We start from the raw sequence: 27,812 nt of genomic DNA, 5'->3' as shown, positions 1-27,812 counted from the left end.
CAAGTCTCGTTTGGTTGTGGGGTTTAACGTCCCAAAGCGACTCAGGCTATGAGCGACGCCGTAGTGGAGGACTTCGGAAATTCGACCACTTCGGGTTCTTTAGCGCGCGCTGACATCACACAGCGCATGGGCGCCGTGCTTTGCGCTACCAGCGAAAAGCGGCCGCCGAGGCCCGGATTCGATCCCGCATTCTTGGGAACAGTAGTCGAGCGCCGTAACCACTGCGCCAAGCCGGCGGAGTGAAGTGAAGCAATCGGGTCGTACGCCTAAGCAAATTGTTTGTTTATGTGCTCACAGAATTTGAAATTTCTATCTGCATGCTGTTGGCAAAGACAAAAGTGCTTTAAAAAGCGTGCATGTTATCAAACCATGTTGATTGGTTGAATGCGGGCGGCTTTTTCCGTTCATATCGCCGCTACCTAGTGCGCCTGCGAGATGAATGTGTTGTTTGGCGCTTTTAATACAGGCTGTTACAAATGTGCACTAACGGCGACGAAGACCGTGACCAAATGCAAATTTTCAAAGCAAAAGCACAGTATGATCTTACGTTTTCCAGTGGAAGCAGTTTACATTAGCCCGCTTTTTAACAATTATAAGTACGTGTTGGCCATCTTGCTAGAAAAAGCACACATGCGAGAGAAGTTTTGACACTTTGACAAAAAAACACTTTTATTGTAATTGCCATACGCAAGCTGCAAATGCGCGCGGACGGCAATGGAGACGCGCTCTTGGGCTTGGTCCGTGCGCATTTCAAACAGATATTGTACTACGCCTTTCACTCTATGTAGCATCCTTGCATCGCCGCCACACCGCGCCACTCCCTAGACCGTACCTTCTCACTGCTATACTCGATTTGATGACATCCACTGACATGTGTTTAATTTACTAAGTACAAAACAGCGCTGCGTGTCACTAAGCTCGTCATTAGCACTGCGCGGTGTTGAGCTCTGTTATGGCTCCCCCGTATCTATACTTCAGAAGACAGCTGGGCACGTCTTTGCTCTAGTATGCGAAGCGTCCCTCGAACTAATTATTCACGGCAAGGAGAATGACTTTATAACCGAAACGATGGGGAACATCTCCATCACTTAATGATGCCAATTATTTGGGCAGGGACTGTCTCCTCGCCTTTCTTCCAATTAAACAACTGGACAGTGCTACAAAGTTAATTGATGGCGCAAGGTTTCATCAGGAGACGGAAACCGACGGCGTCCCAATTCTCCTCTCCATCCACTTCCAAGGGACGGAAATCGTAGCAGGGGGCGGCAGAAAGTTAGGTGGGCGGATGAGATTAAGAAGTTCGCAGGGGTCAAGTGGATGCAGCTAGCACAGAACCGGGTTAAGTGGAGAAATATGGGAGAGGCCTTCGCCCTGCAGTGGGTATAATCAGGCTGATGATGATGATGTTGATGATCCACTTCACGAAGACCGCCTACCAAAAATCTGAGCAATGGTCAAGAGCGACGCGCGTTCTTCTCGATTTGACTGGCTTGGGTTGGGGGGACGCACCCCGCGCTCCCTTCGTTCCAACGGTCGAGCTAAAGCGAATGAAGTGTCAAAAACTACATACACAGAAGAAAATGGCACCTGTATGGCGCCGACTGGCCGGACTCGAATTGTCAGTGGCAGACTGTGGATGTCAGGTTACATAGGATGTGGGCTGTGGCAATTCAAGGGGGGACGGTCTTCCGCCCTGCCGCCACTCCGCGGGTGCAACGTTCTCGCTCGCGACCCGCGGGGTGAACAAAGCGCACAAGGACGGCCACGACACATCAATAATACTCGAATGTTATTTGTTGCACTTGCAAATAATACAGACCATGCCGGCTAACAAGGTTTTCCGTGGAAGGGAACGGCTACGTAAGAAGGACTTCTGACTCACCGGTTGGGGAATTAGCTACGACTGGGGGGGGGGGGGGGGGACATTTCTACGCGCCGGAAATATGGCGGCCGGGATCTCCCATGCGCGCCGCATTCTTCTGACAAAGCCATACCACGGCGTCTGCCGCGGGAGGTGGCGAGAGCGTACGGTATTTAACGGTCGCTTCGCTGTTGGGAACCTGAAGACGGGCGGTCGTGCACGGTGGGTCCTCCAGTGTGAACAGCGTACTCCGTGCCTGCTATCCCCCGGCGTTTGCCGGGAGAGGCGGCGGGAGACGACGCTCCTGGTTGGATACAGAAGCTCCCTATCGCTGGTCTTCTTCCGCAAGGGGAGGTATTTACCTCCTCTCGCACCCGGCGCTGCCACGACGCTCGCTGGGGTAGTGGGGATCGGCCGCGGCGAAGGGCGAGGCAGCTGTTTTTCCAGTGCCCGCGGTGATATTCGATTCGCGCGCGCCAGAGACCAGACGGCGTTTTTCGAGGCGGGGGGAGGGGGGTGGGGCTTCCAGAAACGAAGAGAAACGCTAACATACACACCGTGTGAAGAGCATATATATCTGAATCCGAGCGTCGATTGGTCTTTTGACCACAGGATCCAAACTTGTTGCTATCATGACGGACACGATGCGACACAATTCGCACTATTTAAACAGTTATCTGATTTGTCACGGCGCGGCAACAAAGTTTAATGTCAAATTAACTACAATATGCGTAATATTTTACGAATAGATACCAAACAGCTGTGAGAACTCTTGCTGGCTTTGTTATGAGGTCTCTTATTATTTGAGTAAACAACTGTCTGGGTAGATTTTTGTCTGGCCGTGTGTCTACTCTGCGGTGCTTATGCTTTCTTCTCTTTTTGTCAATGTGCACATTCAGTCATTATTTTCTCGCGGGGTCGCCCCGTGGGGCTCGAAAAATGCACAGCATTCACGTCTTTTGCAAGTGCGGCATGTTGAGACTGCGCCAAAAAGAAAACAAAAAAAAAACATTGAAAGGACAGCGGAACATCTTCTGAAGAAATGCACAAGTGTTGCTGCAGCACACGGTTCTTATTGCTGCGACTGAAGGAAGGAGCAAACGAAAATGCACGGGCGTGCCTACTGGCTATAACAACTGAGCCGCCACCGCTGCCTCGTGCAGACAAAGAATTTAAAAACAGATGAGAGGGGAAAAGAAAGTTTCTCGTGAGCTACATAAGGCTTTCGCTTTAAATAGTTGAGGCGAAAGACAGGCTATAGTGTGCAGAGCCAAGTTTTATCGACGGCTCTGGCGGCATGAGCTGCGCCTATACAGACAGGACATGATGGGGCCCGGCCCTCTCCCTCGAAACCGGCCGTGGCTGGTGCACGCCGTTTCTCATTGATGCCGCTAGATGGCGCCACTGCAACATGTTCTAGTTGCCAGTTGACAGCCGTGTGGTGCGGACGCCTGTTCCATTGCTCCTCCGATTGCACGTGGCTACCGGAAACGGACGGACTGGCGACAGCGGGAGCTTCCGAAGCGTCAAATAGATGAGTTCTTTCATTTATTAACGTTATTTCGTTTTCAGCTAGTTAGGTTAGGTGCGTCCTAAAGAATAGATTTTAGCTCTTGGTCCTAGCGGCCTGGTTTTTCGTGCCGGCAGCTAGGTTTTCTTGGCGTTCATTATTTAGCTATCTTGTTTAGATAAATATTTTTTTTTCTAGGCTATTGGCATTCGCAGAATTGGTTTTTAACGCGTGTTTGCTAGTCGTTTCTTGTGTCTTCTTTTGGCAACCTGTATATTCTGAAAATTCGTAATAGATTTAGTTCAGTCGATGAGCGCTTAAGATGTGCAATCAAAAGAAGGTAAAGTGTACTAAGTGTGAAGCGCAGGTTAATCTCAAGGAAACACGTTTTGACTCTGTAGGTGAAGCGGAAGGCAACGACTTTTTGTGTCGGTGTGGCGTACTGAGTGCGCGTCTAGATAGATTTGATCAAGAAAGGGGCAGTTTAGTGTCTCGTGTGGATGATTTAGAAAATGAAGTAAGTTTGTTAAGAGCGGAAAATCAGAAACTGCTTGGACAGCTTGCTCAAATTGAAAAAAAAAAGGGGCCGACTTTATCCTTGGAACCAACGAGGATGAACATTCCAATGCGGGCCACGTGGCAGGGGCCAGCACTGGCATGGAAGGCATAAGCAAAGTAGGTCAGGCGGATCCGAACCGTCAGAGTTATTTAGAAGCAGCTAAGACGCCGGAAAAAAAAAGGAAGAAGGTAGAATGAAAATCCCAGAGATAAGGACACAGATAACCGAAAGCAGGAGCCAACCCTACTGAAAAAGTGTATGCGAAATGTACGAGATTGCTACGATGTGTACGAGAAATGTGGGAGATTTCTAAGAGCTATGCGATTTGTACAAGAATTCTATGAGGTCTCTTAGAGCGTCTACGTTGTCTCGTAGAGTTGTACGAGGATTGTACGATGTCTCGTAGGGCGTCTACGGTGTCTCCTAGAGCGTGTACGATGTCTCGTAGGGTTGTACGAGGATTGTAGGATGTCTTGTACAGATGTACGAGGGCTCAAGCAGCTTGTAGAAGATCTCGTACAGTTCACGTAAAACCCCCGCAGACGCCGTACGCACTCTCGTAGAGCTTGTACGCTCAGTTGTAGGAGACATCGTAATGCTCGCTTAAAATCACGATGCTCGTACAGCACCAGCATTCGATTTCGCAGTGCTCATTCAGGGTCCATGCGAGTTCAGTTGGCTCACTAAGCCTCCCCATAAAAAATTAAACCAGTTATAACATGGTTCCATTCGGCCCCACACTGACCCAATTAGATACAGCCATATATGAGCTCAAATGGGCACAAAATTACGACCAATTTGGCAGGTAACGGAATTACCCAAATGGTTTTGCAAACAATGGGCACTCCCAATTGTTCTCACGTTCATAATGATCATTTAGAATCCCAACTGGATTTTCCATATTATACAGGATTACAATTCATATATGTCCTACCCTATTGGATATTCAAAGTGGTTTTGAAAATTTGAATTGGTTCCCGGGATTTCAAATGGCACTTCATATGGTATATACATAGTTCTCAATTGGATGTTCTAGTTGGTTTGGAAGATATTCATAGGCGTATGTCCTCATCCGTTCAGTTCAGTTCAGTCGTTCAGTCGTGTCCGACTCTTCGTGACCCTATGAACCATATCACGCCACGCTTTCCGGTCTCTCACTATCTTCCTAGCATCACATAACTTCATGTGCAGCGCCTCGAGGATGCCATCTAATCATCGCGTTCGCTGCCTACCCCTTCTCCGGTGACCCTCAACCTTTCCCAACATCAAATCTTTCTCGAGCGACTCCTCTCTTCTCATCAGATGACCAAAGTAGCTGAGCTTTAACTTTAGAATTTGAACCTCCAATGAGCAGTCAGGGTTTATGGTCGACAATATCGACTGATTTGATCTTCTGGCCGTCCAAGGAACTCTCAAGATTCTCCGCCAGCACCACAATTCAAACGAGTCAATTCTTCGGCGGTCAGCCTTCTTCACAGCCCAACTCTCGCATCCATACATCACAACTGGAAAGACCATAGCACGAGTTATATGGATCTTGGTTGGCAGACTAATGTCTCTGCTCTTTACTAGGCAGTCAAGGCTAGCCATGGCTCTCTTTCCCAGAAGTAGGCGTCTCCTAATTTCATGACTGCAGTCTCCTTCCGGGGTTACCTTGGAGCCCAAGAAGAGAAAATCTGTCACGGTTTCCACTTCTTGTCCCTCTATGCTCCAGGACTTGATGGGGCAAGACGCCATGATCTTTGTCTTTTTAATGTTCAGTTTAAGTCCAAACTTCTCACTCTCTTCTTGTACGCGCATCAGAAGTCTCTTGAGCTCCACTTCACTTTCTGCCATTTAGTGGTATCATCCGCATGTATGTCCTCATATTTGACAGTTAAATAGAAAAGATAATTAAGAGAATTAAAGTTTGTGTCATAGTTTTACAGTTTATCACCGAGTTAGACAGTTGATACCAATTTCCTTCATCTGGTTGGTGAACCATATTGTATTTACATGTTAATTCCTGAATAATCATTGATATATATGCCATATATATTTCAAGTTTAATGCTTTCGTATATCTACATGGGCGTGCTGCTTACATTGAATGTAAAATATAGGCAATAGAATACATATTCTTTAATAAATACAGAGTTCAGCATGAACATATCACAAAACAAAAATGTATCCGCAATATATATATCATGGCATGAAAGAAATGCGGAAGAAATAAGATGAACTAAGACAAGATTTGAGCACTGTAACTTAATTCATTGAACGCACATCAGTGGCATAACATGCAGAAGGTCAAAGATTAATTATAATGATCAGTGCAAAATATAAGAAGAGAAAGTAGTTACACAAAGTTAAAATAATTTTGGAGCTTCAGCTAGTTTACCTCAATAATAGACGTGACAGCATCTTAAACATGAACTGCATTTTCATTCTGCAAATTTTTATATAATTTTTCTCGTTTAAAGTTATCTACTTTTCAAAATTATTACCAATGTAACAGCATTCCCTAAATGCCCCACTAACACACCTTTGACCCTACATGGCTATAGACATTGCATGCAGAGGGCACACATGGGTTGAGCTTTAGTATCAACGTATTTATTTTGTTAAACTACTATTTTCTGAAATGTCCTCATTAGAAGAGCTTCCTTGATAATTGGCTTCATTTGCACCTTCCCAATTTTGTTAGCTTTATTTCACTGTGAGATGTTTGAAATTCTCACACGAGGTCATGTAACTGTGATGTCATGACCAATATGTCGACTAATCGGTATTTTTTTGGTATTTATTGTGCAGAATCTTTTCAGTCGAATGAGAACTGTTCACTTAAAGTTTAGTAAATGATGTTCCTGCTGCACACCTTGACTAGCACTGCCCTTCGTTCATTGTATCTGCCACTATGCTGTGTGCACAATGTTGATGTGTTGCCGCTGCCATGTATACGATAGTCAAACTGGCAGTCAAAATCACCCTTATATTGTGTTTTGCATATGAATGGAGGTGACGCACTATAACTGCACAGCTTTACCACCGTCAGGCATCACAAGTTTGTATGAAGAATTGGCTTGGAGTTTCATCTGTAGAAGGAAAAGTAAGTGTGATAACAGAAATGTGAAAGCCAACTCCAGTACTGAACTTCACGAACTCATAATCCCTTGCAAAGACCACAGAAAGACAATTCTCAAACGACTGAACAGCACTAACAGATGGGGTGGGAGAGAAGATGACAACAATTCTGCTTCTTTCTCTACATCACTCATTTGGCTGATTATAAACAACCAGACTGACTCTCTTTTTCAGCGCAAGAATATGCCGAGCAAAAAAGTTGCTACAGCCTTTTGAGTTTTGACTTGCACATCTACATCTATACGCCATTTTTAAGTTTCCTGAGACTATAACAAACCCTTGCTGAACTGAACTACTCTGAATTGAAGCTTTCTGCTGCATAATGACACTTGCAAATGCTGTCAGTCTCATTGTCAAATGAAAAAAAAAAAAAAAAAAGAAACGATTGAGTCGGTGATCTTAGACTGATGAAAAGATGCAAAAATCCTAGTACGTTATGAGGGGCGATACCAACAGTATATGTGTTGCATCTCGAAGCTATGCATACTATACACATATATGCTGCAGCATAATATTGCAAGGAAATGTCTTTTAGATGGCATATTTTTCAGTGTCACTGTAGGCTGCGTCACGCGAGATGCGTAACCTATTGAAGAAAGCTGCACGTTCAACGATCGTCCACCAATATATGCTGTGCAGTTTCCAACAGCAGTGCATAATTATTTATGCTGCATGGAACAAGCAGCTTGGCTGCTTTTGCTTCTTTACTGTATGTATGCTGTAGGTCACAGAGACAAGTTGAAATATTTGTATGGTCAGTTTCATTAGTGCTTAATTGAAGTAACGTGCACGCAAACAGGTGTAGGTAAAAACGTCCCCGGAAAAAACGTCTCCGGAAGAAACGTCCCCTGAAGAAGCGGCAACTAGGAAAAAACGTCCCCAATGCCAAAATCGGCCCTAAAAAAGATTTATTCTGGAACACACATGAAAAAAAACCAACAAATGTTATGCCATTCTTTCTCGGCTTTAAGTTAAATGTAATCATCATATGGAACCTGCGTCCTCTGGGGGCCCGAAATGTTTACAAGAACTGCGTAATTTAAAGCATGTCACTGTCACTGTATTACCGCTGCCATAATTTTTTTTTGTCATGAATGCCCGCATCAATTCGATGTTCGCGGTCAATTCCAAGCCGACAGGTGAAACCGCTGTAATAAAGTTTACATGCATCATTCATCATTGCAGTTCGCCACGGAGAAACGTAGTCTACGTCCTATAGCGCAAGACTCCAGCCCCGTTCGGGGACATTTTTTCCTACTTCGCCAATAGGGACATTTTTTCCGGGGACGTTTTTACCGGATCCCCACGTAAACACCCCACACTGTCTTCGCTTGAAGCTTGACCGGTAAGCTATTTTTGCATGTCGCATATCTTGCCTGACTGCAGGCGCCATGCTTTCACACAACTGTTTTTGCTTTTGCTATAAGCTAGAGCCATTAAAATTTCATCACCATCCAAGAGTTGAACACTGATAGTAGTGATGCACACATCACAAAAGAAAGTATCGCTCGCGGGTGACCAGTGGAACAGTGTGCGAGCAGGATTCGGCGTCTGTTTCCAAACAAATCACTTGATCTTCCAATATAAACACACAACTAAAACAATGGCCACTGTCGCTGTTTATGATCAGGAATTTTCGCAAGGAACTTGGCGATGCATTGGGCCAAAGCTCCGATTTGCTGAACCACCGCAACGCATTTCTTATCTGTCAACCCGACGTACATGACAAGCACGCATAGTTTTTCCAGCATCGCAAAAAAAGAAGCGAAACTCACGGTGGTCTTTTCCGCCACCGCTAGCTTTCGCTAGCACCGCCACATTTCTGAATGCGCAAACTACAGGCGCGCATACACGACAAACATGTAGCGTTAGTGCGTAGACACTTGACATCGAAAGCCGTTCAAGTCGGCAACTTCCGAAACCGAAACAAGTCGAAACCAGCCGAAGCAGCCGAAGCTGTAGTGCTAGTCATAGCCATTGGTGGCGGCGTCGCGGCGTCGCGCTTTCTTTTGTGCTGCTGGCGGCGTCATGCTCTCGAGATTTGCGAGGCACAAAGCGCAGCAAAATAGCTCGTGCGATGTGCAGAAGCGTCGTCAGGTTCTGTGTAAACCTGTGCAAAAAGTGTGCCGGCGTGCCCAACAGATAGTGCGTCTTCCTTTGTGCGCTTTCACTGGAAACACTACGCTGACGGCGGGACTATTGGAGGGCGGTCACCACCCGGGACACGTTTGGCATCTCAGATGTAAGTAAATTTCCTTCTGTCCTGCACATTCTTCTGAAAACAGCGCAGAACTGGTCATGCATGCCAACACAATGCTAGTTTGTTAGTTCGTAAACAACAAGACGCGTTCATAACAAACGGTTGTTTGGTTTTGACAAAGTAAGGGGGGGGGGGGGGGGGGGGTGTTAATGCTTTTGCAGCGTCTTGGAAAAGAGACAGTGTCGTGGGCTGCACGATTGGAGTAAAATATGCCGTACAAATCATCATTCGTAAGCTCATTGCGGGGTGCATGATGCCGGTGCCGTACTGCGATTCAGCCTTCGGCAAGAATTTAGTATGGGCAACTTCGTAAGTGCCTCGACCCGGTCCTTACGTTGTGCTGCAGTTGAAGCTCCGGCGCTTGTGCATTGAATTTACACGGACTGAATAAGCGGTAAAACCTACCTGCGCTACGACAGGGCTAGCTCATTATTCAAATGTTCTATAAATATTGCGGATTATGGGATAAGGAGCCGGCGAACACGCGACGGCAGTATGATTCAGCTGTAATCGTACTTAAAGCACCATTGTCGAGCCTTGGGTGCAAGTAGAAGGTAAAAAAAAAAAAAAAAAAAAAAGTTTTTTTAGCTATTTTTGAATTTTTTCACCTGTATTGGCTTCACATTTTCTTTTGCATAATTTGTTTTGACTGAAGTAATCCACAAAAACTACAAAGTGCATATAAATGACAGACACCAAACTCAGGCCTTCAGTCCAAAAATAGCAGTAAGGTGTAAAGTTAATTATGCATTCAACAGTACCAATAGTATTGATTTTCTTGTGTAATTATCTACAAATGAAGCAAAAAACTCTACTAATTGTGCTGAGATGCCCCATCGACATCTTCCCTGATATGAAATGTGAATCAAAATGTGTGCAGGTTTTTTTGTACTCAGTGTATGAAATTCATGCAGGTTTTAAATTGAGGAGTGCATGCAGGATTCCTAGCAAAACAAGCCTTTGCTCAAGGTATCATTCCAGTGTGGTGTTTTTTTTAATTTATGCATGTTTTGTAGAAACAACTGTAGATGTTGATAAGGAACTGGTTTCGGGGGTGGCTGCTCCTGGCCCTACGGTGCTGCGATTGGTAGGTCACCGCAGCTTGCGGCGGGGGCTAGCCTGCCACTGGATTTCTATCTGTTGTAGGCAGTCTTTGTACCTACTACCGTTTCAGTGGTGGATGACGGCTGTTGCGACGTGCCTCTCTCTCCCACTTTTTTCTTCTCTATTTTCTCTTCTGTCCGCACGAGGCAGTGGAGGTGGCTCAGCTACAGAGCCAGTAGTAGGCCCGTGCATTTTCGTTATCTTCTTCCTTTAGTCGCAACAACAAGTGGTGGTGTGTCTGGATCTAGCTCATGAATGGCTACCACATTTATGAATCGTTTGGTGGCCGCATGCACTTCCATACATGGTTTGAACAGTCACGTTACATTCTGCAATTTACTTCTTTTTACTTTTTGGATGGATGTGTTTCCACTTTTGAGTGCGTAGCCTTTCACAATTCATAATTGATCGGGTGAGCGTGTTTTGACATGATAAAAGGTTTGGCAGTTCGATAGCATTGGCCCGTCATGATGCACAAGCAGCAGACTGCTTGCTGCGCTGGTGCCAATATCTTCCTAGATATCACTTGATCATCATGTCAGTGTTGAGATCATTTAATGGAAGTGTGCAGATAGCTATAATCCCACATTTTCTTCACTGGCTTGCAGGCAGGAACTTGTCAGCAAAGCAGCTTTAAAAAGGAAAGCTCACAAAAATTATTTCTCTAATTGTCTGTTAAAACTGGAAAAAAGTTATTGTATAACTAGACTGCTCACTCACCATGTCAACTTCAGCAAAAAAAAAAAAAAAAAAAAAAAAAAGGTTGGATAATAGAGGCAGTTGCACTGCAGTCCTGATAAATATGTTGAAGTTGTTGAAACATAACTTGAGCTTTGAGTGCAAAATGAATCCAAGCTAGATCTGCTAGAGAGCAAGTAAAGTTGAAAGATGGAAACATGGCACTTGACTGAATTCTCTTGTGAAAATTTATATATCTGGTCCGACTCTGCACATTCTTCCGAGTTGACGTAGTGGGAGCTAGGGATGAACTTTTGCCTTTCTTGGTGCACTGCTTGTGTGTAACCCGAGTTGGGGTGGAACATTGCATGTTCAGAGGGTGGTAGGGAAGCAAACTTGGTGGCACTAGGAAGGCTATGAACAATATGAGGATGATAGGCTGCCTTTAGACTGACTGGCTTGCATTTCTCGGTGTGTTTTGTATGTGCGAATGTTCCATAAGCTGCCACATATGTCTTGGATTTGATGTTGAGGTGACTGGAATGATCAAAAACTCAATGTTATGATCGAAGTCCTCAGAACATGCTGTGATTTTACTCCTGGATTAAGTTGCAGACATTGTTTGCTGGGCATACATACCTTTGAGAGGAAATCCAGTAGATGAAGGTACGGGCAGAGTGCTTGCTTATTATTCCAACCTAACTGCTCAAACAACGTCACCATTTTCTGGAAACAGATTGTTCAAGCTTCCAGCCTTCCGGTTGTTCACTCGTGCAATACAGTGAAGCGCATTTACGCCTTGGCACATGGCAGGCTCAGGGGCTTGTTCATCGCTACTGTACTAAGTTAGACCTCAAGTGGACTCGAAATGCCTTTTTTCATTGCCATGAAGTAGGGTTTAAAAGAAGGTTTGATGACGGACATACTGTTTGCTCTGCTAGCAAGTAACGAAGAGTTAGCATAACATTTCTTACAAGTTACACTATCTGGCACCTCTTGATGTGTGTTGTGCCTGCTACGCCACTGAATCCTTTGTGTGAGATCGGAGGTCCCTGCAGGATCACAGACTTATAATGCTACTTAAATTATGAGCAGATCGAGGTGGTAGATAGTAAAACTCTGTTAATGGTGAATTCCAATAACAGACTGTGGTCACTTACAGAACATTCTTTTCTGCTCATTTTGGACCAACTGTATTCCAAATGCAGATCCGGAACACAGGTTTCATCTTCCAAATGCAGATGAGGAGCGATTGCTGAGCCAAGATCGCTCCATGGAGCAGTCTGGATTGCTCTGCCGAAATCAACAGGACCAGCTGGTAATTTACTTGAGTATGTGTTCAGCTGCACCTACCATTTCCAGTAGATTGTCTCTGCTGCGCTTGCTGTGCCCTCTGCAATAATCGACTATTGGTACTTGCCGCTGCTACGAATGCAAATTGCTGTCATGAACTAGTGCTCACTTTTGAGGACAGCAAGTCTGAGAGCAGCAGTATTCTGCAATAATCTTTTTTAAAGACCTCAGCTCAGAGTGCGACTGGAAAACTATGTGCAGAAACAATCTTTGTGTGCTATTTGTGAACTCGAAGCCATTCCTCAACTCTGAAACAGTGAAAAGAGTGATCTGAGCCTTTGTTTTATTTGAGAATAGTGCCAAAGAAATCTTACCGTGCTTGCCCGCACTAGACTATTTGAAAGAATGGCATAAACTGTTGAGGTCAACACCATTCTAAGACCTATTACAGGTTTAAAACAGACGACATGTGTACACGAAGCACAGGCTAGCGCACAGAATGACTGGCAATTCCTCTGTCAGTCCATGGGCACTACCTACTTGCGCTAGCATGAGTTCCAAACACAGTCGGGACACAATTTGTGCTGGATGCAGGTGCTCTGTTGTGGAGCGGGCAATCCACTTAAGTTCTGGGATTGTAATTCACTATATGTGGAGGAAAAGCAAGTGAACATCTCTCTGCTGGCATATGTCACATTGCCTGCTGCCATCGCTTTTGGTTTCAATATGTGCTAGTGACGGGAATGCTCACAGCACAAGTGGGAGTGGAGACACTGATCTGCGCCATTATGGAAATGCCAAGATGTTAGCATGGGCAAACATCTCTTTGCATCACCACGAAGGTTGCTAAGGCTCAGCTCCATGTATGAGCAAGCGAGTGCAGTGCGGGCATATGTCAGACAGCTCGTTAACTATGGGCCTACAGCAACAGCTGCCATACCTTTAATGAGAACTCTCGACTAAAAAGGCAATTTTACAAAGAGCAAAGTAAATGATGATAATGACTTTTTTTTTTATTTAACAAAGCAGGTGGTCAGAGTGAAGAACTCATGCCACGACTGTTAATATGCCTCTACTGCCCCATTTGTAAAGCAAGCAGATTGAAGTTCTCGAATGAGCATGTTTACAGTCGTGAGCAGCTCTGTTCGATGTGTGTCCATAGGGTGGCACATTGTTTCATTGTTCAAAAGAATACTAAACAAAAGGTGGTTTGGAACTTAAAGGGGAAAGAACAGAGAAGCTGGCTGTATTTTTGTTTTGTTTTTTCCTAAAAAAAAAAGAAGAAGCTGGCTGTAGATGCAGAAATACTGTGAATGGTGAGAGGTGGACAGGTACCAAGCAGTCGTGAACTGCACCTGGACTTTGCAAGGAGCCTCATGCTACTCATGAGCCACAGTTTGGCCATACCTAGCTTATATAAGCTTGACTTGTACGAAACATGCCTGCAAATGCAACCCTGCCTCAAGGCTGCCTACACCCTACTGTGGCAGCTTCAGCGTTTAGGACATTTGACTAGTGAGCTGGGTGACGCGGGCTCGGTCTTAGCTGGGGTGGTTGCATTTCGATGGTGGAAAAATGCTAGGTGCCCATGTGCTTTATAGTGTCAGTGCACACTAAAGAAGCGTAGATGGTCGAAATTATCCAGAGCTATCTACAATGTTGAACACCATGATCAAATCAAGGCTGCCTACTGTTAGCATTAGTAGAGTACCTTCGCAATGCCACAAAGTCTGCCCCTCACCACACTCCTAAATTTCGTTGTTTGCAACTGTACTCAGGTTACTTAGTTTGATGACCCCTTTTCCTGAAACAGTAGCAGTTGACGAAAAGAAGTGTAAAAGCATATCTCACGCCCATGCACTGAACTCCGAGAAAGGTGCTGATTTGGTCATAATTTTTTTTTTTCATGAGAATTTGGTCAGTGTCATAATATGACCCTTGGAAAGTCATATCTCTACTGAAATGTTCATGTAATAATCTGGGTAGCTTTTATAGATGGCTTGGATGATATCATAAGTGCTATGATGGTGAACTGTGCTTAGTGTCTGCAATACCTGCATGATGAAGATGGTGAATGCAAATTAGACAGATTTTTGCTCTACTTTTGGTTCACCAGTGGGTGCCTAGTGAGTCGTCAGTGCAAGCTATCCATAGGTTCACTTTCTTCATGCAATTTACATAGCTGTGGAGTTCTCATAATAGCAGAAGTATCATATTTATGGGTCACTAACTTTTTTTTTTAATGTAAGATAAGTAAATACGTCGTCAGCAACCTTAGAGCGCAGCATGCTCTTTACCTGTATTACCTGTTTATCATGGATAGAATAATGATGCTGTACTCCTGTGCTACTTTCAGTGTTCAATTCTACACGGTAGCACATCACTATACTCAGGGTTAAATGTCTGGCTATGCAGCTGAAGCTAGGCAAGAAAGTGAAGGCAACATACCTCTCTTCCCTTGCCATGTAGAGTGGGTTACTTCAGCGCTAGTGACCTTGCATTAACTCTCCAACTTTCTCCCTTCACTTCAAGCCTGCACATGCCTAGCCCAAATAGTGAGCAAACCACTCTCCTCGGCAAAGAGACTAAAACTTGTCTCCTTTCCTTTCGTACCTTGGCTGCATAGCCCACAACATGTCTCCGTGTATAGCAAGATTCAATGCCATATTTCCTCTTACTGTCGGAGCACCCTCTGCTTCTGCTGTACCACCCTTGCAGCAGCCCAGTGTTTTGTTTACCACAGAAATTCATGTCTGTGCAAGCTACACTGGCATGGAAAGGTGCATTTCTGAGCCAACTTTCATGCTTTATGATGGTACTCTCTTTGATCGCCTTTAAGTTGCATCAAACCTGGTCATGTGTGTTGGTCAGTACCAAATGAAGTAAATTTCTTTGACTAACATACTTTGAGAAGGATGGCAATTTGCATGAGTTGGTAAGGCGTCATCTTGAAAGTAGCAGCACGAAAAAACAAGGATGTGAAAGGAGGCAAGCAGGCAGTAACTCGCAACTAAATTTTATTGATGCAAACATGAAATATATAAAGCCAAGCAACGCCGCAAACTGCTCAGTCACTGATAAGCAGACAGCAAAACATCAATCACTAAAATATCCGAGCGGTTCCATTTATGTAGATATAGGTAGAGGTACCAACTTGGCTGTGCATTGTAAAGAATGCACTGGTTGCTTTCAGTTTCTTTCAGCTGCGCACATTCTGGCTGTCATCCATTTCAAATCAGCTGGAAAATCATTGAAGCTGAAGGCATTTCACGACTAGGTAATGAATGTGCTAGTGAGCCATCCATCGTGTTAACATGCAGTGAGTTGGGATATCTAGATTAGGGAAGTGCTCTTAAATTTTAGTGACTCATGTTTTGCTTTCTGCTTATAAGTGATTGAGTGGTTTGCATTGTCGCTTGACTCCTTTATATGTTGCAAGTTAGCGCCTGTCTTGTCTCCTTTCACAGCCTTGTTTTTTCGGGCTGCTTTGTTCAAGATAAAATACAATTTCTGCTACTTAGGTCATAAAATGAATTCTAATGAAGTTCCACATCTCTTAGAAAAGTAGTATTGTAGTTACAGGCATGTATTAAGGCCCTGCACTACAAATTAAGAGGCTCGCTCGATATAAAGCATAAAGGGAGAGCTTGTCTGATCTTGGGCCTAGTGGGCATTAGTGGATTATGGATAGGTTGATGTTAAAATGTACTTGCAGTTAAAATCAAGTAAATGCTTTATTTGTAACTAGGGCCACTGTGATGCCTGACCTGTTCTTTTGCCAGGCTGGCGACGAGATGGAGTGAAAGGATTTATTTCAGTGTTGGTATGTCTCGGGTGATGTCAACATTGTTTCTTCTCTGGCTTTATAGGCAGTCGCCCTTCAACGAATTCAATCCTAAAGTGAAAGTTTGAATCCAAAAAAATATTAATCTAGGATTACTTAGCAGGCAGAGGCGAATTCATACAGTGACTTACACCAGCATGCCACGCATCATTTCAAGAGTATTGTGGTGTTCCTATTCTATGCCTTTATTTCTTGCTCACAAAGCCTCTGCATGTAGGTCTTGCACTATATTACGCTTTGATTTGTTGGTTCATGGTACTTTTTACCTTACAGCAAGCTCCATGTGGCTTCAAAGCAATGGCTTCTTCAAGCTCTACAATACCCTTTGCCAGAATCGCACAGTGCTATGATGGGCAAGTAGGACATTGATGTAAGTGCTGAAGACATTTTTCAGCATGTGTAGTTTCTTATCTGCCTAACCTGCTATTGCATTTGTGGCTCCTTATGTTTATTTTGAGGCTCAGGTTTCTTCAGTGTTTTCTTTGATTGCTGCCATTGCTTACTGGCTATGGCATTTGGCTGCTGAGCCTGAGAATATGGAATGGAATGGTGCCTGGGGCCTGTCGATACAGGCAAAATGCAAATTTGCCTACATGTTGGGCAGTGCCAGTGCACAGTTTAAAGAACTTTTTGTGGAAGAGGGAGGGCTCTGGAAATTAGCCCAGAAGCCCTCTTTCATGATGTCTCTCATAGCTAATGTTCAGCTTTAGGGTAATAAAAGGACATTGAGGACAAGCTGAAGCTAGCTTGTGTTATACATTTCTGCATTCTATTCACTAAAATGCTATTTTACAGAAAATGCAAGTTTCTTTTTAAGGTAGGAAAAGCCAGAAGTTTTGAAACAAATCTCATTACCAGCTGATTTTATAAGATGTGAGGATAGTACACCTTGAAGTGAAGCTCATGCACCTTCACTGTGGTTGCTGCAGTTGTTGGGCTAGTTATATTCCTCTGACTGCAAATTAAATTAGCAGAGTACAGTAGGGGCAATGCAGTCGATATAGGTTTCAGTAGTCTTGACATTGCACTGCTTTCATATAAGTACTACCATCTTTCATTTGAATATGATTGACAGTATTCTGAGTAGTGGCAGGCCGGCCACATGTGATCAGAGTTCTTGAGTGCATACTGGTTGCAGATTTTCACCATACCGCCATGGCTGGGATGCCACGTACCGGGATGCCAGTAGCACTGCAGCAACTGAGAAGGAAGTGGTTGAGCATTTAATTGGATGGGAAAATTCAGTGTTATCTGTACTTTTAAGTGTTAAGCTGATGTAATTTGTGCATGTGGAATCATGTCAAGCAGTTATTACTTCTCGGCTAGCTGTATTGGCGGCGGAGGTACTACAAACTACTGAGGAAAGTGTTGCTGGCTTCTGTCCTCATTGAAATGCAGCTGCTGATGATAACAAATGTGGCAAGAAACAGGTGGCCTTGCTTCCACCTTGAAATATGTGCGTGTTTGTGAAAAGCATTGTTTTGAGGCTTAAAGGTAACCGATACCATACCCCTTCCATGGAGAGTAGACCAAAGCACATCCTCATGATTTGTGAGTGAGGAGGGAGAACTCACAAGTTTCAGCAAATGTAAATGGCGGTATGGGGTTGTTCTGGCAGAATACTTCTGCAGTGCTTCTCTCCTCAGCGAAAACCCCTTCACTGTGGCGGTAAAACCTGTTTTGGGGGCAGAAATAGGGTGCTGCCGGGAGACATCTCTTGTGACAATGACCACATCCATTACCTGCTCCACTCTGCCTTGGTTTGCTCTCTCTATTAAAGGGATTAAGCTCTTAAGAGCACCTTAACCTTACAGGTACCATTCATAACCCCCCTCCCTTCCCTTCTGGTTTTCAATAGAGAAGGCATGCTCCTCCCAAGATTCGTGCATAACATGAGACTTAATACAGAAATATTCAGCATGGCACCCAACTTCTGCCGCAACGGGGATTGGGAGAATATTTTTGCAGGTCCTCAGTGCACAATCACATAATACTTCATTGACATAGCCTACTATATGTCACCTACACATTACTCGTGGAGTTTGTATTTTTTTTCTTGAGAGAAAAGCGCTGTTCAGTCAAAAGGCACGATGCGGGGGAATGTGGAGTGAGCACTGATTCTGTGTGTTCGCAATTTTTGCTTAGCTTTCGTTCTTTTTCTTCTGGTGGTTTGGCAGGGTTGCTGATATTCGAGCGACACAAGAACTGAGTCATGAGTCTGCTTCTTCGCAGTAGGATCGTGCGTTTGTTTTCCTCATTGTAATGAAAATGTGCAAGGGTACTGACCCTATGTGGGGCTGCGAACATATTTATAGCGCATGAGTTATTTGCACACATGCACACCACACACTTGCAGTTTTGTAGTGGTGAAAAGAAGTAGCTGTCAAGACTGAGAGCATCTTCTAAGGGCACATAAATGTTGATGTTTGAAATTAAGCTGTGAATTTATACAAGATGTGGCTTAGTTATTGAACTAACAATTTTTTAGCACTATAGTTATTTCATGTAACGGGTTTAACTTAAGATACAAAGGTGGCCGATTGAGCCCTGTGCTCTAACACACTGTGCACAGAAGCAGTCAAATCTTTAGTCCTCCCTATCTTCTGCTCAGGCCAAAGCAACTCATACCTTGTTGACACAAAAGTGACGTGTCTGTATTATTCCTGCATATCCTGCGTGGCGGTTTTTTTTCCTTTTTCATTCTACTGGGAGGGAGTGAGAAAAGGGCTGCAAGGTCTTTCTCGTCTATGCGGGAAGGACGAAAGGGTACTGGGAGGTTGGCTGTCAAAGTGCTTTAAAACGAGTGACTGCTTCAAGCTGCCCGGGGCGCTTGATAAATTGTGGGTGGATGGGAAGGGGGAGTGGAGGTAGTGGGAGGGGGGTCTAGCTGTTCTCCGAGCTAAGCGCACAGCAGCATGTATGCTTCTTCCTTTTTTTTTTTACTTAGTAGTGCGGAGAGGATAAAAAAATGGGGGCGGGGGGGGTTTGGCCAGCGCAGGTGGTGCTGTTTCAAACGAGTGACCGCCTGGAGCTGCCCTTGGCAAAGCACAGAGCAGTATGCACGCTTGCTCCTTTTTTCCCGTAGCAGTGAGGTGTGCGCTGCGATAGCCTGAGTGGCAGTGGAGGGAGCACTGAAGATTTGGCTGCTTCTGTGCCCGTGCACTGGGGCAGGTTTTGTACCTTAAGTTAAGCCCGCTATGTGATACAAGCCTGAATCACTTTGGGGCATTAAACCCCAAACCAAACCTTATGTGAAACATCTTGTATACTATTTCATGGCTTAATCCAAACATCAATGTTTATGCACCGTTCAGAAGATACTCTGTCTTGACAGAATAATTTTTTGCGCCACTACAAAACTGCATGTGTATAACGCAAATAATTCAAGCTCTGGTACTGAATATATGCAGCCCCACATACGGCAAGTACTCTTGCACATATTCATTACACTGCGGAGAGCAAACGCACCATCCCGGTGACATGATGCGAAAAAGCCGACTCAACTCCAGAGTCCCCGCGTCGCTTTGCACACCCATACAGGCTGTACACTAAACTATCGAAAGAAACAGAACAAAAGCAAAAAATTGCAAACGCACAGAATCAGTGCTCACTACATTCCCGCGCATCTCGTCTTGACTGAGCAGCGCGCATCTGTTAAAAAAAATCTAGGAGATACATATATGTGTCGTATAGGCTACGTCATCCATGTGTGACGTGACTGTGCACCCAGGACCTGCAAAAATATTTTCCCACAGGAATTGCGCTATGCAGGATAGCTGATACTCTTGAGTTTTGCAAAGAGCCTTTGTAGATAATTGTGCCCCCATTTTCACCCTGGTCAGTTCAAGGAGCAAGAGGCACGTTGGAGCACAATTACCTATTATAATCTGTATGATCCTGAATGGGCCAGGGCTCTTGTGCCATTCGCAGGGCAGCGTACAGCTTGTGAGATTGAGTATCGTGACAGGAAATTGGCACTTCACAAAAAATACTTTCACTTGAACTTCAACTCCATGCAGCCCTCAATGCCTGCTTTTCATTTGTTGGCAGTTAGGTGACCTTAAGGGCTCATCGACTGCCACTCAACTTGTAAACACGGGACATTATATCATTTGCTCGCTATTTGTGCTTTGTTCTGCGAGTTTATCCAGCTTTTCACAAAAGTGGATGCAGTGAGTATGCACAGATCTGTTTTGTGAAGCATTGGCTGAGTGACGGCCCAGGTCAACCCTGTTCAACCCAGAACTTCTGGCATATTGTTTCGTGGATACAGCTTTGGCTACCCTCGTGACATCCCAGCTTTTGACACCAAGTATGCATAACCATGGCCTGTCACAAACTGCAATGCTGTAATTGATCATCACATACTTCTGTGGTGCTGCACATTTCAAATTGTCACTATATGGGAGCAATGTTTCAGAACCTACTTAATGCAGAGCTATGATACACATTTGAGGACTAAGAGCAAGTTTGCTCTGCATGGTGACTTCCAGAGACAGGGACACACTTGTGGGGAAAGGCATGTTGCGTACATACCTTCCAACCCTTTGATTTACCAGAAAACCAGATTTTTGACCGAACTTTCTGATTGCACGATCACTGCCTAAATGTTTCGATAAGGGGCTTCTGCCTGCAAAGAATGGCTTTTGCAAAACCGGCACTGCGGAATCAGCAGCCACGTCTTAATTGCCAGCATCTCCATCAAAGGCCCCACTAGCACCATTGGCATCATTGGCTAAGCAGGAAATCAATCAAAGCAGACTTTAGCTGAGCGAGAGTAGGTGTGGCTGGCTGCACACACAGTTGATGTACTTCGTTTCTTGTAGGCAGCGGTGCACAGCTAATGCAGCCACAGTAGATATAGATGCTTTGCTGGCTTCGCTTTCAATCTGAACTAAGGGTAGCTGCTCAGTGCACTTCACGTTAAAGGGTTTTTCCAAATGTCACGCCATCTGATCCTCCTGTATTGAGCTCAGCCGCATGCCTCATCTTACCAAGCTGCTCTATGCACAACAATGGCATGATTGCTCTTCTTTCAGAACCATCACAGCCAACAACGGTCGAAGACGACATTACGTGTAAAAGGGCTAGTAATGGTTTTGCATTGAAGACTTACAGCACTCCGATGGTGCTGAGAGAAAACTGCGGTGGTGGGCACGCAGATCAGTTTTGCTTTAGCTATGGAGACATAGCGAGAACACTCTGTGACGGCCTGTAGATATCTCGGCGTACACCTTTAGACATGTATTGCACGCTTGCTGCTGCATGTGTGTATGCTCAGGATGTTTAGATTAGGACTCATCAGACACTGCCTGAAAGTGGCAGCCCCCCCCTTTCGGACATTGAAACATCAAACATGGCCTCTTCATCACCCCCTATTGGGCAGTCTTCCCATTTTTGGTCTTAGCACATACGTATAAAGGAAGCTGGGGGCCCACAGCAGCGCAGTTGAGCCTTTGGAACAATGAACATTTGTGCTAGAGGCATCAATGGCTTAGTTGTCATATCAGGGTAGTACAGACGTCTTCAGACTCGCGGTGCTGTCTAAGTTCACTACTCATAGCCTGAGTTGCTTTATTGCATAAAAAAAAGTCCCAGCCTAGTAAAACTGCTCTGTTGTGGCCGATGAAAGACACGAACGCAGGCAGCTGGGAATGGAAGTGAGTTTTATTCACCAACGCCTCGGCCTATATAGCCCTTGTTTTGCGCAATATCAGATGTCAGTTTAGGCGCATGCGCAAGACAAGGGCTATATAAGCAAAGGCATTCGTGAATAAAACTCACGTTCCTGGCTGCCTGCGTTTGTGTCTTTCTTTGGCCACAACAGAACAAAAATATGTTTTGCAAACTGCATGAACAAGGCAGCTGTGAAAAATGGCTGAAAACAATTCACGTCTGGCAACATTTTCTGTCATTGACATAAAGCTTGTGTAGAACAGGATTTAGGCATTGAGAAGTGCTAGAATTGCTGTGAAATCTAGTGACCTAGTTGCGTGTTTGCACTCGAAGTGCTCGGCGGTGAGCGTTGAGCACATGTAAAGTGCAAAGAAGCATATTGCAGCGCATGCAGCCCAGCCAAGAAATTTGGCTTTCCAGAATCAAATGCCGCTTGTTTCCAAGCAAGCTAGGATCTGTAATTGTAAATGTACTTGACTGCGAATATCCCTGAGCCACTCTGAAGACAGAATTGACCCCCCCTCCCCACAGCACCGTGCGTCTAAAACATTATGCACTGAGGCAATCTGCAAGCCATCAATGTGTGCAGCACAGGTGTTCCATGGCACAACTGCACCTCCGGTACCTCCCTCTTCCTATTTACAATATGCCATTCCCTACAATTGCACCACTGTTCACAGTGGTTCATAGAAACCCCTGCACATGCTTTGTTTGCTGTTAGCCGTCAAATGCTTGCTGCAATTTGGCACTCGGCACGCTCTGAAATGTTGCTGAGGCATCCGGTGACAACTTGAAATATGCCTATACCACAGCAGTATAATGCGGTGATCAACTACAGCATTAAAAGCTGCACCTGACAACAGCTATACGTACTCATCGTTAGCTGCATGGACTTCGGGAGACTTGTCTTGGTCATACTTGAAACAATGTTTCAGTATTTTCGAGTCAGATAGGTTCCCACAGAGCCAATGCTTCAAAAAGTGGGTCTGTGAATCTTATTGTATCCGCTTTAATGAAAGGCTATGTATGCAGTAGAATGAAGTCCGCACAGCGTGTGAACGCTACAATGCCTCATGTTTGCAAGTGGAGGTCGAAGTGGCCCTATATTAGCGTCATTGCAACTTTGAAATTCGTGAGAAAACTTGAGTTTTCTCCTGCACTCGAGGAGCGATTAAAGTAAAGCTTCATTTCTAAAAAAAAATGCCTCGAGGATCGCTGGGGCTAAAGGTTTCAGTCAAGGTCTCCATGCATTCTTTCCGCATGGTATTTCTCAAGAAGACTTTGTTGGAAGGAACGCTCGGAGGCCGTCATGAATTCTAACCAAGCACCTCCGGTACCTCCCTCTTCCTATTTACAATATGCCATTCCCTACAATTGCACCACTGTTCACAGTGGTTCATAGAAACCCCTGCACATGCTTTGTTTGCTGTTAGCCGTCAAATGCTTGCTGCAATTTGGCACTCGGCACGCTCTGAAATGTTGCTGAGGCATCCGGTGACAACTTGAAATATGCCTATACCACAGCAGTATAATGCGGTGATCAACTACAGCATTAAAAGCTGCACCTGACAACAGCTATACATACTCATCGTTAGCTGCATGGACTTCGGGAGACTTGTCTTGGTCATACTTGAAACAATGTTTCAGTATTTTCGAGTCAGATAGGTTCCCACAGAGCCAATGCTTCAAAAAGTGGGTCTGTGAATCTTATTGTATCCGCTTTAATGAAAGGCTGTGTATGCAGTAGAATGAAGTCCGCACAGCGTGTGAACGCTACAATGCCTCATGTTTGCAAGTGGAGGTCGAAGTGGCCCTATATTAGCGTCATTGCAACTTTGAAATTCGTGAGAAAACTTGAGTTTTCTCCTGCACTCGAGGAGCGATTAAAGTAAAGCTTCATTTCTAAAAAAAAATGCCTCGAGGATCGCTGGGGCTAAAGGTTTCAGTCAAGGTCTCCATGCATTCTTTCCGCATGGTATTTCTCAAGAAGACTTTGTTGGAAGGAACGCTCGGAGGCCGTCATGAATTCTAACCAAGCCTTGAGTAGAGGAACAGCTGTTTCCTTCACTCTGGAGCAGAGGCAGAAGGTTGAGTCGAGGTGCATCTTCATATGATCATATGTAGGATTGCATAATCTTTCAGGTTTATTTTTATTCTTTAGCCGTGTATGCTGAGCCATATCCAAGAGTGCACACTTCTACTTCTCGAAGGCCGTTTAAATCTCCAGTTTTGCACTGCTCTCTTGACTTTGTAGTTATTGTAGCTTTTCATGAAGCGGTGTACAAATGTCATTGATCGATAGGTGAAGAAAAGAAGCCAGCAGTCGGCGAGGCCAAGGAAAGCACTGGGGATTGTACTTTGTGTGTTTTTTTTTAATTTTTACTTTGGTAATCACACAAATTAGTAATGTAATCTGTTTAGGGGAAAGATAAATGCAAAGTAGAAGGAAAAACAACGTGCCGATGGTGGGGACCGAACCCACGACCTCCGAATATCGCGTCCGGTGCTCTTCCAACTGAGCTACATCGGTCGCTGTTCTACCTGCTACTTTCTTGGGTATTAATGTTGTCTCTATATGAACCTTGAGAGTGTTCACCAGCGCCACCCTCAACCATAGCGGTGGACGTGGAGATGAGGGTACTCGTCTTTTTTTTTTTTTTAATTTTTACTTTGGTAATTACACAAATTAGTAATGTAATCTGTTTAGGGAAAAGATAAACACAAAGTAGAAGGAAAAACAATGTGACGATGGTGGGGACCAAACCCATAAAGTACAATCCCCAGTGCTTTCCTTGGCCTCGCCGACTGTTGGCTTCTTTTCTTCATGTATTATAATGAGTACCCTCAATTCCCCTTAATTTATCTGCTTGTCGCCTACGGGGGTCTCGGTTCTGGAAGTCTTGAAGCCATAGGTAGCATAAAGCACAGCTTTCGCCCTCGCTCTTGATCACATTCTATGTGACGCTGGCGGTAACACAGGACATTCCACGTCCACCGCTATGGTTGAGGGCGGCGCTGGTGAACACTCTCAAGGTTCGTATAGAGACAACATTAATACGTAAGAAAGTAGCAGGTGGAACAGCGGCCGATGTAGCTCAGTTGGAAGAGCACCGGACGCGATATTCGAAGGTCGTGGCTTCGGTCTCCACCATCGGCACATTGTTTTTGCTTCTACTTTGTGTTTATCTTTCCCCTAAACAGATTACATTACTAATTTGTGTGATTACCGAAGCAAAAATTGAAAAAAAAAAAAAAAGTACAATCCCCAGTGCTTTCCTTGGCCTCGCCGACTGTTGGCTTCTTTTCTTCATGTATTATAACGAATACCCTCATTTCCCCTTCATTTATCTGATTGATCGATAGGACATGGTTCGAAGGCCCTTGAAATATCTGTTCGACTGAGGTATCAAATTTTGTGGGGGGTCTGATGCTGAACAGTCTGTATGCTCGTGTCAGTTCCTCAGATTTCTGTAGTTCAGAATCGAAACTTTTTGAATTGAATTGTTGTCAAATAATAGTATAGCACCTACTTGTCCCTTTCCCAAAATGTTTGGAAAAACATGAGCTGAATTTTTGGATCTGGGATATAGTCCTGCTTTTTTTGCATTTTGCAGACGTCGCACAGTGAAAACCTGTATCCAAGCCCGAACCCAACAGGTCAACAGCAGCAGAACAAGGGAACCTATATCCAAGCTCCAAACTGGTGGACCGAAAGCAGATGTTTTGTGACCGCAGTGTGTCAGCCATGCTGAGACATGGCATGAATAAAGCCAATCCAGGTGACCACATGTGTCTTTTCCAAGCATGCATGCTTTGCACATGAGGCATATCTCATGGAGGGCATCATTTCGGCAAAACGTTTTGTCACAACTGCAGCAAACACTGATTGAGGCCTTGCACAAGGCCTAAAGCTGGGATATTAGTATTATGCGCAACACAAACATGAGGAGTGGTGTAGGAGCCTTGCAACCATGCAGAGTATCACTATAGCATGGTAGCATTCCTATGTCAATGTCTCTCGTCCTCTAAGATCACACTGCTGTTTTGCATCTTTTGAATCCTGAGTCTCGAACAATCCTCACGCTGTGTGCGGGTCGGTAACCAGGCACAGGTTTTTGCATGCCGTACCTTTTGAAGCGAAAGCTTGTCTACGCGTATCAGACTGCAGCTTCGCGTGGCTTCACATAGCCTAGTTCTGCGCATACGTGTGACGTCACAGCCAAGGCCAGCTGTGCAGCCTCCTCGCCATGTTCTGCCAGCATTGCCTAGCAACGCTTAAGAGGTGTGCGACTCCTCCTCAAAAAAAAAAAATTTTGTCTCCACCGGGAATCTAACCTCCATCCCTTGGATCCCCAGCCAAGCGCTTTACCACTGTGCCACCCCCAGATCGTTAAGCGCTGTTCACAACTCCGCTTGTCTACCGTGATGCAATGGCTTGGCGACACATTTGAATGTATCAAATACTAAAATATAGTTAAGTCAGTCAGTTAGGGTGCGGCCGAGATGTATCAAATACATGTTAATTAAACCAGTCAAGCTGACGCCACGCTACCTGAAGTTGAGCCAAATAAAGGGCATAGGAAGGGATTGGGCGTGCAATTTGAAAGTACCAAAGACTAAAGGTGACGTCAAGGATGTGACACGCAACCGGAAGTAGAGCCGGAAAGGGGCATAGGAGGGTGTTGGCACGCAATTTGAAAGTACCAAAGACTAAAATGGGTAAACAAGAAGTGAATTAAGCAACCAACAGTAGCATCCGTGCTTTCATATTACTCCAATGCAGATTCTGCACTGCTCTAATTTTTTACACACCTGTCATGCAACAGTACTATGATACATATTTTCAAAACATATTGATGCAAATACAAGAATTGCAACGCAGACTGACGAGTCTGCGTTACAATTCCAGGTGGTTGCGCCGATGTGGCAGTGATTCGTTCCGCCATCGGACAACAATAAGTCCGCCTTGCGCGGCAACAGCCCATTATGTGGCCCTTTTTTTTTTTTTTTTTAGGACTGCTGCAGCTGAGGCTCTTGGGGAGCACTTCAGGTGAGGGTCAAAGGGAGTACCTTTGAAAGACAAACAGAACCACCTTTGCAGGCTGCGAGGTTCGAAACTGGGTTTGGGCCCACTGCGGAGGAGGGGCGCGCAGCGGGGTTTACGGAGCTTCTCCCAAACGCACACCCCTGGAAAAGCCGAGCGCCAGGCCGGGGGACGCTTGTACCCATTTTTACCGGTGGGTGTCCGGCGGTGGGTTTCGAACTAACCACCGTGGCCTAGTGGTTAGAGCGCCCGTCTCGGCTGCGGGAGGTAGTTAGTTCGAAACCCACCGCCGGACACCCACCGGTAAAAATGGGTACAAGCGTGCCCCGGCCTGGCGCTCGGCTTTTCCAGGGGTGTGCGTTTGGGAGAAGCTCCGTAAACCCCGCTGCGCGCCCCTCCTCTGCAGTGGCCCCAAACCCAGTTTCGAACCTCGCAGCCTGCAAAGGTGGTTCTGTTTGTCTTTCAAAGGTACTCCCTTTGACCCTCACCTGAAGTGCTCCCCTAGAGTCTCAGCTGCAGCAGTCCTAAAAAAAGGGCCACATAATCGGCTGTTGCCGCGCAAGGCGGACTTATTGTTGTCCGATGGCGGAACGAATCACTGTCACATCGGCGCAACTATTTGGGCCGTGTCTTTCAAAGGACGAGTACCTTTGAAAGACAAACAGAACCACCTTTGCAGGCTGCGAGGTTCGAAACTGGGTTTGGGCCCACTGCGGAGGAGGGGCGCGCAGCGGGGTTTACGGAGCTTCTCCCAAACGCACACCCCTAGAAAAGCCGAGCGCCAGGCCGGGGGACGCTTGTACCCATTTTTGCCGGTGGGTGTCCGGCGGTGGGTTTCGAACTAACCACCTCCCGCAGCCG

At 45.2% G+C, this 27,812-nt stretch overlaps 1 protein-coding gene across 2 annotated transcripts; it reads left to right on the top strand.

Moving 5' to 3' along the window:
• Positions 1 to 8,528: 8,528 nt before the first annotated feature.
• On the top strand, positions 8,529 to 25,689 carry LOC146200814 (uncharacterized). 2 transcript variants are annotated; one of them, XM_084595602.1, is made up of 4 exons: positions 8,529 to 9,294; positions 12,336 to 12,425; positions 16,505 to 16,601; positions 25,522 to 25,689. In XM_084595602.1, the coding sequence occupies exons 1-3, from the start codon at positions 9,081 to 9,083 to the stop codon at positions 16,579 to 16,581; spliced, it is 381 nt and encodes a 126-aa protein (XP_084451728.1). In that variant the 5' UTR covers positions 8,529 to 9,080; the 3' UTR covers positions 16,582 to 16,601; positions 25,522 to 25,689. The 2 variants fall into 2 exon arrangements, with proteins under 2 accessions (XP_084451728.1, XP_084451727.1); XM_084595601.1 differs by having other exon boundaries at positions 8,534 to 9,294; positions 12,303 to 12,425.
• Positions 25,690 to 27,812: the final 2,123 nt, after the last annotated feature.

The sequence above is a fragment of the Amblyomma maculatum genome, chromosome 2 (assembly GCF_055883805.1).
Source record: "Amblyomma maculatum isolate TAMU_Amacu chromosome 2, ASM5588380v1, whole genome shotgun sequence".
Taxonomy (NCBI): Eukaryota; Metazoa; Arthropoda; class Arachnida; order Ixodida; family Ixodidae; genus Amblyomma; species Amblyomma maculatum.
This window is presented reverse-complemented; position numbering and strand designations above follow the sequence as displayed.